Source organism: Nicotiana tomentosiformis, chromosome 6 (assembly GCF_000390325.3).
Source record: "Nicotiana tomentosiformis chromosome 6, ASM39032v3, whole genome shotgun sequence".
Classification (NCBI taxonomy): Eukaryota; Viridiplantae; Streptophyta; class Magnoliopsida; order Solanales; family Solanaceae; genus Nicotiana; species Nicotiana tomentosiformis.
This window is the reverse complement of record NC_090817.1, coordinates 12,018,637-12,030,057: the sequence shown is the minus strand read 5'-3', so window position 1 is coordinate 12,030,057 and position 11,421 is coordinate 12,018,637. Positions and strand designations below refer to the sequence as shown.

Genomic DNA, 11,421 nt, shown 5'->3' with positions numbered 1-11,421 from the left:
TCTGATGTGTTCTTCTTCGCGTTCGCGAAGGTACTCTCGCGAACGCGTAGAGAAAATTGGGGCTGGCATGTTTTGTGCTTCGCGTTCGCGACAGAGTGACCGCGTTCGCGAAGGCTTGAGGTTTAAAGCTTCGCGTTCGCGACCGAAGCCTCGCGTTCGCGAAGGGAAAGAGGCTGGCCAGGATTATTGCCTTCGCGTTCACGAAGGGCATCTCACGTTCGCGAAGGCCAAGATAGGCAAGCTTCGCATTCGTGAAGTAGCCCTTGCGTTCGCAAATTATAAAATGGGACTGCACAAATTTGTGCTTCGCGAACGCGAGGCACTGACCGCGTTCGCGAAGGGTAAAAGTCCCAGAAACAGAACTTATGTTCTCGAAAATGGGATTCGTCCTATTTTTAACCCTTTTTCCATTTTTGAGCTCGGGTAAGGCGATTTTCATGGAAAAATACTGGGGTAAGTGTTCCTTATCCTATATTGCTTATATTTCATGATTTCATACTCATTTATATCATGAATCCGTGAATTTATGGAAGAAAAATTAGATTTTTATAAAATCTTCCAAAAATGAAAATTTAAGATTTGAAGGTCCATTTGACATCGGAATTGGATAATTTTTGTATGGTTGGACTCGTCTAGGAATGGGTGTTCGGATTTCGTAAGTTTTTCGGGATTTGAGGCGTAGGTCCACTGTTGAATATTTTAATGAATTTTGGATTTTTATTCGGAAAATTTGTAAATTCATTTGGAATTAATTCCTATGATTAGTATTGAGTATATCGAATTGTTTGTGAATAGATTTGAAGCTTTTGGAGACAAATTTAAAAGGAAAAGCTGTGGTCGAGTAATTGATTGGAATTTGCAAAGCGAGATAAGTGTTGTGGTTAATCTTGACTTAAGGGAATAGAACCTTTAAATTATTTGCTATGTGAAATGCATGTAAACGACGTATAGGCGAGGTGACGAGTGTCTATACGTCGTCAAATTAATTGTTTGCATATTTACTTGAAAAATTATAAATTATTTTAAATTATGAATTAATTATTATAATATTTATTTCTCTCCTATTCTTTGTCAAATATTAACTCTTGAATTTCTGCATTAATTGTTACATGCCATTTGAATTATGTACCTTAATTGTTATTTGATATTTAGCATATTAAATATTAAACCGTATATTTTCTCTCTGATTTCTATAATAATTTGCTATTTACCTTTGGTTGTTCGTAATTAAATCATAATTAGTGTATACTTGTTGTCTTATAATTTTATATTAATTGTTGCATTTATTGGAGAAATTCTTCTATAAGAACTGGTAAATGAATATGTTGGAGGAGCGGGTTGCACGCCGCAACAGGATTGATTATAATGAATATATTGGAGGATCGGGTTGCACGCCGCAACAGACTTATTTAAAAGTTGACACACACACACACACACACACACACACACACATATATATATATATATATATATATATATATATATATATATATGGGGATCAGGTTGCACGCCGCAACAAAACTGAATGTGAGTATATTGTGAGAGCGGGTTGCACGCTGCAACAGAATTAAATGTGAATATATTGTGAGAGCGGGTTGCACGCTGCAACAGAATTGATGGAAATGATAATTGATTATGACTGCTGAGTTGGCTTAAATTCTTATAAATGAGTTACCTGATTTATTTCTACTATTTGTTATTGTTACTAATATTGCATACAGGTAATGTAAGTGACCCGCCTTAGCCTCGTCACTACTTCGTCGAAGTTAGGCTCAGCACTTACCAGTGCATGGGGTCGGTTGTACTGATACTACACTCTGCACTTTTTGTGCAGATTTCGGAGTTGGTCCCAGCGGCGTACCATAGACTTGCTCGGATTTCAGCTACCAGAGGAGACTTGAGGTATAACTGCATGGCGTTCGTAGTTCTGAAGTCCCCGTCTATTTTACTTTAGCTGTGTGTTTATTTCCAGACAACTTTATTTTATTCAGACCTTTATTTTTATTTATTCTAGAAACTCGTGCACTTGTGACACCAATTCTGGGATGGTATTTAGACATCGTTGCATTTATGGATTATTTCTTTATATTTCAAACTTTGCTTCCGCTTTTGTTTCCTTGATTATTAATAATGTAAAGATTGTTTAAAAATTGGTTAATATTATTCTAACGTTGGCTTGCCTAGCAAGTGAAATGTTAGATTCTATCACGGTCCGAAGGTGGGAATTTCAGGTCGTGATAGGTAGAGAATGCTTTACTTCCAAAGTAGAATTCCCAAATTAATTGAACCTCAAACTGGATATAGAACATCGGTTAAAAAATAAAAAATATATGGGTGAAAATCATTTTGACCCCCCAACTTTGCCTTAAAAATCAAACTCCTCCTCCGACATTCAACAATAGACATCCTGCTCCTCCTATCATGTGCATTTTCTATCCTACCCTTGACATTTTCAATTCCTCCTTTGTGCATATAATTTTTTTATTATATTATATAAGATATATTTTATCTTTAGCTAAGTGTTAAGTGTTTTACCAATTTCAATATCTTATTACTCCCTCCGTTTCAATTTAGATGATATAGTTTGACTTGACACAAAGTTTAAGAAAAAAGGAGAAGACATTTGAACCATGTGTTGCTAAAAACTTAAGGTGCAAAAGCTTAGTAGGTTCATGATTTTTGTATGGCTATAAAAGCTACTCATTAAGGGTAAAGTGAGTAAAATGAAAAGTTTAAAGTTAAATTATTTTAAATATAGAAATGTATCATTCTTTTTTGAACAGTGTGTTATTTAAATTAAAACAGAGGGAGTATAAATTTGATAATTAAAGCTCAATAAACATTAACTAGAATAACACTTTTATGAATTTGTAACAAAAATTATCGCGTATATTATTACTTTAATATTAGGTATACAATTAAGTTTTACTTTCTCTTTTATTCTTTATTATGTGTTTCTGCGCGTGTGTATATATATGTGTGTGTGAGAATTTTATTTTCATTTAATGAAATATTTTCTGAATTGTAATTTAAAGAACATCTAAGGTATAGATACGTACTCTTTTAGGAAGTTATTATAAAATTTACCTCTATTTTTAATTATTATTTTAATTGATATTAATAATAACTTTTATTCTAATATTTCAACTGCGTCCATTTCTTTCATTATTCAATTTCATAAATTATATATGATTGATTATCGTTTTCACTTCTTTTTTTAAATTAAAAATATTCTCACTATAGATAAATTTATAACATAGATTAAGAAAAATATCGTGATATTAAAAAGGTGTAATAAAAAGATCAAGGCTAATAAGATTCAGGATAAAATAGGCATTTTAAAAATACAATTGAGTTAGAAGGAGCAGAATGTTTATTGTTAATGTTGAAGGAGGAGTTTGATTTTTAAGACGAAGTTGGGGGATCAAAATAATTTTTACCCAAAATATATATAATAAAAACCATACTTGGTGTGTTCCTTTAACGATTCAACTTACACACGCTATTAATACTCAAAATCGTAAAACATGGTCTATTTTATTGTACGCACTTCAACTATTTTATTAGACACATGCTATTTATTATCGGTGCAAGTACTAAATAATTTTGCAACCAATGAAAAAAAATAATCTAACATTTTTGTTTCTATGACCTCTCTTGATTTTCACACAATTTATTAGAGGCTAACAAGATTTTAAAAATATGATCTACTTTTGTTATCAAAGTTCTGCACTGCTCTTTCCTTGAAAGTGTCACTTTTCACCGCCAAAGGATGTGGTGCAGTGGATGTGACTATTTTTTCCTTAACCAAAGATTTCGGGTTCGAGCTCTCGGTATGAAAAAATCCTTGGTAGGGAGCGCTTTCCTCCGGATGCAGAGACGGACCCAGGATTTGGACGTCGCGGGGGCACCATTGTCTTTAACGTAAATATGAAAATAACATTAATTGCAATAAAGTTTGGCGTGCAACTCTTTGAAAACTTAGCGATTACGAGTTCGTGGCCCAAAGAATGTTCAAAATAATAAAAAACTTAAACAAAATCATGACTAATAAAAGTTTGTAAGCAGTCCAAAAAGTCTTAATCGAAATCCCAGAGTCAACGAATACTTGTTACTTTGCCAAAGTAAACGTTGAAGGGAGAAGAGTTTTAGTTGTCTTTATTTTTTTTAATGAAATAATAATAAAAATTAGTTAGAGATAAAGATTATTGACTAATGAAACTAGTTAATGAAATATTTTATCCCCCTTTCCTAGTATCTTTAATCATTATTTTTATGTCTCTTTATTAACTTTTTAAAATCTAGAAAGATGTATCTCCAATAGAGTTTTTGAGTATTTTGTGTAGAAAATACGAAGAACTAATCGCGAAGAGAAGTTGAGTTTTGGAGCTTAGATGGAGAGATTTTAAAAGAAAAAAATTAAACTAAGTGACTTCTATATATTAGTACTAAATTAATGTTTGAATTAAAAAAAAAATAAACCAAGTTGATTACTAAATATGGAGTACTAAACTGCCGTTCAATTAAAAAAAGAAAACAGAAAGAAATGGTGAAGTAATGTTGGTATTGGGTCTCGATCCTGGATCTGACAATAAGGGAATGGAACTAAACAACCAGCACAACTAGTGCAACCAAGAGGCATTCTATTATTTATGGGGCACAATTAAATTATTATAGGGGTCCTCGATGTATATACAGTAATATATACATGAATTTTCCGAGCCTATAGGGTGCCACTTGCCAATGACCCCTCACCACTCCACGTGGGTCCGCCCCTGTCCGGATGAGATCTTACACGGCGCGAATGCGGATATAATCGGGCTCTAATGTAGGTAATAGACACCGAATATAAAACTAAAAAAAGAAAAGAAAAAAAAGAAAAAAGTGTCACTTTTCGACTTACTTTTTTTGTTTGAGAAAAAGTTGTACTCCATACATATAAACTTTGCGAGCATGTGACAATTACTATTATAACATCTCCAATCATTTCAAACAGTGACACAAACACAGTGGTGATCATCGAGTTATATTCTTTTCTAAACCCTAATAAAATAGTACCTAAACGAAAGATCTGAAAAAATAAAAAAGGAAACTCTTTTCTGTTCAACCGAAAGATACATAGATCATCATCATTACATATAGAAAGCCTATATAAAAAGATATATTAATGATTTCGAAAGAGCTCAGGGTTATATATTATTTGAAAGTAGAGCAGATTTCTAGATCAAAGTAGTTAAAGTGAAGTGGTTAAGCTAATATATACTAGTTGATATGATCACTTCATAACTGCTCCTTAAGCCTCATAAGAAAAGATTAGAATCTAAGACTACTTCTTAAAGCTAGAGGTCGACCTAGAGTGTTAGGAATCAATAGAACTCATCATTTGCAACATATCTCCTGTAAAACAATATAACTATTGAAATTTGAACTCATGTTTTAAAAAAGTTGAGAACTTTGAACCCATTAATTTAAGTTTAGATATTGAATTCGTCTATGTAGTTAAACGTACAACAACAACCCAGTAAAATTTCACTAATAGGGTCTGCGGAGAGTAGTGTGTACACAGACCTTACCTATATCCCGAAGGAGTAGAGAAGTTATTTCCGAAAGACCTTCGGCTCAAGAAAACAAAAAGATAAAAGGACAAAAGGAGACAATATTAGTAACACCACATCAATCATAGGAAAAATAGGAACACTATGAAATCCAGAAGAAAGATGCAAAGCAAAGGGAAACAATATTAATATCACCACAGCAATCATAAGAAAAATAGGAATACCATGAAATCCAGAAGAAAGATGCAAAGCAAAAGTGATAGCTAGTACATAGGACCTGCACTGAAAAGAGAAATAGTAAGTCACAACATTGCCACTAGTTATCTTAGACAAAAACCCTACATGGCTAGTCCCACAATGGTACGAAGTAAGACACGACTCAACTACCTCCTAACCTACAACCCTAATACTCGACCTCCACATCTTCCTATCAAGTGTCATGTCCTCGGAAATCTGGAGCCTCGCCATATCCTGCCTAATCACCTCTCCCCAATACTTCTTAGGCCACCCTCTACCTCTTCTCGTTCGCTCCACAACTAGCTGCTCACACCTCCGTACCGGAGCATCTAGACTTCTCATCTGAACATGTCCGAACCATCTAAGCCTCGCTTCCCGCATCTTGTCATCAATGGGAGCCACGTGCACCTTCTACCGAATATCATAATTCCTAATCTTATCTATCTTAGCATGCTTGCACATCCACCGCAACATCCTTATTTCTGTTACTTTCATCTTCTGGATATGTGAGTTCCTAACGGGCCAACACTCAGCCCTATACATCATGGATGGTCTAACCACCGCTTTATAGAACTTACCTTTGAGTATCGGTGGCACTCTCTTGTCACACAGGACTCCAGATGCTAGCCTCCACTTCATCCATCCTACCCCAATACGGTGTGTGACATCCTCGTCGATCTCCCCTCCCCCCGGATAACCGAACCAAGGTACTTGAAGCTGTCTCTACTCGGTATGACCTGCGAATCAAGCCTCACATCCACACCCACTTTCCCTGGCTCAATACTGAACTTAGACTCCAGGTATTCCGTCTTCGTCTTGCTGACCTTGAGACCCTTAGACTCAAGAGCTTGTCTCCAAACCTCCAGCCTCTCGTTAACACCGGCTCGCGACTCATCAATCAGAACTATGTCATCGGCGAATAGCATCCACCATGGCACATCCCCTTGAATATGATGTGTTAACGCGTTCATCACCAAGGCGAATAAGAACAGACTGAGCGCAGAACCTTGGTGTAACCCCATTACAACCGAAAAATGCTCAGAGTCGCCTCCTACTGTCCTAACTCGAGTTTTAGCTCCATCATACATGTTTTTAATCGCCATAATATAGGGAACTAGCACACCTTTATGCAGTTAAATGTAAAACCGCAAAATTAAGGTAGACCAGCTCAGTGGCGAAGCCAGGATTTTCATTAAGGGAGTCAAAATATAAAGAAATAAACTCATCAAAAAGTCAAGGGGTATCATTATATATATATATATATATAGATATAGATATATATATATAGTGTGTGTGTGTGTGTGTGTATATAGATATATATATATATATATATATATAGTGTGTGTGTGTGTGTATATATATATATATATATATATATATATTTAAAAAATATTATCGAGCTAAACAGTGTAATTTTCGATAAAGGCTTCGGTGCATGTGGTCAAATTTGTCCATGTATTATCCAAATTGAGCAACTTTACTATACTTTTAATCTAATGTTAACCTACAGGTAGAAAAATCTATTTTTGCCTTTGGCCCCTAACAAAACTCTAGTACGAGGGTAGGTTTAAATCATAGTAAAAGAATTAAGGGGTAAATTTGGATCTTTTCTCTCAAAGAAATTGAACATGTTGGGCCAACCCATTTTATGCGGGAGCTTAATTCATTGATGACAAGGGCAAAGATGAGAAACTTCTAATGACAATAGTATGAATGGACCTAGATGTGCATAATTTGATAAATACAGAATTACCGTATGGAGACCAAAAATTATGATTTTTGCTATTTGATATGGTATTTGGTTTAAGTTTTTAAAAAAAATTGGTATTAAATATGGTATTCGATATTTTAAAAAAAAATTAAATTACTACCGTACCGAAATATAAACTAAGTTAGACAATAGACATTTTATTTTTGGTATATCATATATGCTCTTTGTTGCACATGTAGAAGATGTTACGTGAGACTATAAATGAGAACTGTGAGTGTGATGTGCTTAAAAAAATGCTCAAAAGAATGTATAGTTTGAGCAAGGCATTTGATGCTCTTGGCCTTGTTCGGTTTGGTTTGAGAGTTTTATGCATGACTCAAGATCTATATGCAGAGTTTCTTGGCCTTTGGATTGCCATTTTTTTTGCATTCATGTTGAGGCTGGTAGTGAAAATGAATGAATAATGTAGACTGTGGCTTCTGAGCTTTCTGATGTTATCTTACTCATGTGTTGTCGTTGCATTGAATTAGTTCTGAATGTATTCTCAAAATTCATCAATAACTCTAAGTAAGTAACAATATATTTTTAATGATCAAATTTATTTTTTTATGTATTTTTTTTTCTCTCTATAGGTTTATACTTGCTGGTTTTGGACAAAATATTTGTTAACAGTCAGGTAAATTTATAATATTTTTATTTTTGTAATTGTATTTGTGAGTACCTTAATTAAGAATATTACAGTGTATGATTCTATGCACTAGTTAGTATTCAAGCCGAACAAAAGAAAATTATCGGACCGGATAAATCGAAACCAAAAGGAGAAAAATCGTATCATATCGAATTTAATTAAAGTTGTAGACATCAAATTTTATCGGATCAAATCCATATGAAATTTGGGCAAAATTCTAAATTTAAGATACTACAAGTAGAGTCCATCGAGATTTTCTTGGAGGTCACTCTATCTGAAACCCTAACTTGGAGGCTACTCTACCCGAAACCCTAACTTGGAGGCTACTCTACCCAAAACTCTAGCTACATCTATAAAAAGGGACCACATATTCCCTATGAAAGCATCTCGAAATTTCATAAAAATTTATAAAATATTCACAAAGAGATCAAAGACATCAAATATTATTTTTCAGTGATCAACGGTTGTTCTTCCTTTTCATGGAGATCAAGTACATCCTAAGGAAGTTCGCATCATCCCACGTTCGAGAAATGCTTTGGTTAAGCCCTCGAATCACGGAGAACGATTTAGAGAGAAGAATCAAGGGAGCAAACAGAATTGTACCCGCATCATTTTATCAATAAAATTATGTTTCTTCATATTTATATTGTGATTGCAATTTATTTTGTATCACGAATAATTTGCTGCAAACAAAAGTATAATATTAGTAAAGTATTTTAAGAAATCGAATACCGAAATATTTAAATAGTGTACCATATCCACCCGATGAACAACCCTACCCAAAAGTGTAAGGAAGGGCAAATTTTACCAAGTATGGATAGTACAGGGTCAAATTTGAACATTTTGCCATTATTTTAAGGTCTTTTTCAGCTACCCCTTCTCTTGTTGATCCAAAAAGTTTATATCAGTAAGACCATGGCTTCGATCCATCGTTAAAAATGTACATAAAATGTGAAAAGGACAAATCATGTATTCATCTGCCGTCTTAATGTTTAAATAACCTAAAGTTAGAAATAAACAAGAGCCGAAGATGTGTTGTAAAAATAGGATAAAACCTTATATAAAGAGTTTTTCTTTAAAGTGCCTTCCCTTGGGAAATTAGACTACATAACCAAGCCTTTAGTGATGAGTTGATTCATTTTCAAATGAGTTACAATCTTATGCCGCGAATTGAGAGACGGACTCAAGATTTCAAGAGGATTGGGTGCACTATTGTGAAGAAGCGAATCTAGAATTTATATTTGACTGCTTTAACTTTAGTCTTTTTCCATGACACACTACACTTTTAAAATTATAGGTTCAAAATTATTTTCTTTTTGAAATTTTAGTAATTTTCAAGCGCGCGCACACACACACACACATATATAGATATATATACACACACTCCGTGCCGAAAACAACACGAATTTGAACTGTCAATTTCACTTTAGAGGTGCACCTAATAATAATTGTACCAAAATAGTATTTGAGCATGGGTTCACGCACATATATTTAAATAATTTTAAAGAAATATAACATTGTTATACATGGTTTAGGGAGATGAGTATGAGTTCACGTGAACCTATACCCTTCAACTTGGATACGCCTCTCGCTGTGATGGTGTAAAAGATATTAATACAATTAAGTCACTTATAACATAATAACAATTATAAATTTGTATGATAAATATGGTATAAATAGTAATTAAATTTTAAAAATGTATTACATTGTAACTGTATATAGTTTAAATTCTTTTCAAACTAGTAGTCCCATAGACAGGCAAGTCATCTCTAGTTGCATGGACACCAAAAATGCCAATGTTGTCAAGCTCAAACAGATCAGAACTTGCACAACTCCTACCATCTTCTTCACATTCTTCAGCATCAAAATCACTTTTTGCATTGTGAAATCCTCTAAATTGATACTCATTAAAATGTTTCTCTTCAATATTTCTGTAGCCATTGATGGAATTCTTCATAATCTTGCTCCTTAGCTTGAATCTTGACTCATCATTCTCATTAATAATTATACTAACAGGGCAAAAACTAACACACCTATTCGATTTATTACCTCTAGATGAAGGTGGTTTATTCAAACAAGAGGATTTTGACATAGTTAAATCTTGATGATTTTTCTTCATGTTTCTTGAATTGAATATCGAATTCAAGAAGTTTGCGATTTTCCCACCTGGTGAAATGGGCTGTTTCACTTTTTTCAACTCAGCATAAATCTTTAAAGCTCTTAACTTAGTTCTCATGATAAACCTCCCTTCACATTTTGGAGTTGACTCTGTTTCAGAGGAAGAAAATTTGGTTGGCTCTGAATTGATGTGTAGTGAGCTCTGAATATATTTATTGTAATTCTTGAGCCATTTCTCAATCATGATAGCTCTTCGGAGATTGACTATTTCTTCTTCAGCTTCTTCTATGTCATTGTTTCTTTTATAAGGAAAAGAGTTCTCTTCTGCGACTTCTTTTGGTTCATCAATTGAAAGGTAAATGGCTTCCAGTAGAGAGGAAGAAAATGATGGCGTTTTTCGTCTATGCTGAGGCCTTTCATTTGTTTTTGTGGGTTTGTCACAAAAAGACATTTTTCTCTTGGAATTAAACTATTAATGGGAATAAGATAGTAAAAACGGAGAAATGGAGTATGAAACTGAGTTTAAAACCTCAAAAGAAGAGGCTTTTTTAGGGGGGGATCGGATTGGGGGAAAGGGGAAAGGGGAAAGAGGGGCTTGTGTTTAATGCTCAGTTGCTGACTAATTTGGAAAGAGCCATCTATATATAGACTTCAGGTTGTATGTGCTTATGGATAAAAATTATTTACACTATTGGGTCCGTAAATATAATCATAAGTGAATCTCTATGATAAATAATAATTGACAATGTAAAAAAGTAGACTATTAAAGATAATGGTCGGATGGATAAGATTCTTTTTACCGTTAACTAAAAGTCTCGCTTGAGCCTTGCAGATGAGAAACTCCTAATAGGAAATGCTTTCTCAATAAGTATTATTTTGCGTGATGCGAATTCAAATTAATAGAGTTAGTAGGTTTTGGATACTATAATCTATTTTTGGGGTCGTTTGATTTGAATACGGCTTATGCCGGAATAAGTTATGCTGTGATAAGTTATACTGAAATTAATTATGTTGGGATTAATTATCTTGATATTAATTTTTATTCACTATTTGGTATGTTATATTAAAATGATAATTGCATAATTTTTAAAAAGAAGGTATAATTATTCCAA

At 33.7% G+C, this 11,421-nt stretch overlaps 1 protein-coding gene across 1 annotated transcript; it reads right to left on the bottom strand.

The window, feature by feature from the left end:
- Window positions 1–9,914: 9,914 nt before the first annotated feature.
- LOC104088611 (protein BIG GRAIN 1-like A) lies at window positions 9,915–10,818 on the bottom strand. The gene has a single exon (XM_009593319.3). It carries the CDS (start codon window positions 10,758–10,760, stop codon window positions 9,915–9,917), a length of 846 nt encoding a protein of 281 aa, XP_009591614.1. The 5' UTR covers window positions 10,761–10,818.
- Between the last annotated feature and the right edge of the window lie 603 nt (window positions 10,819–11,421).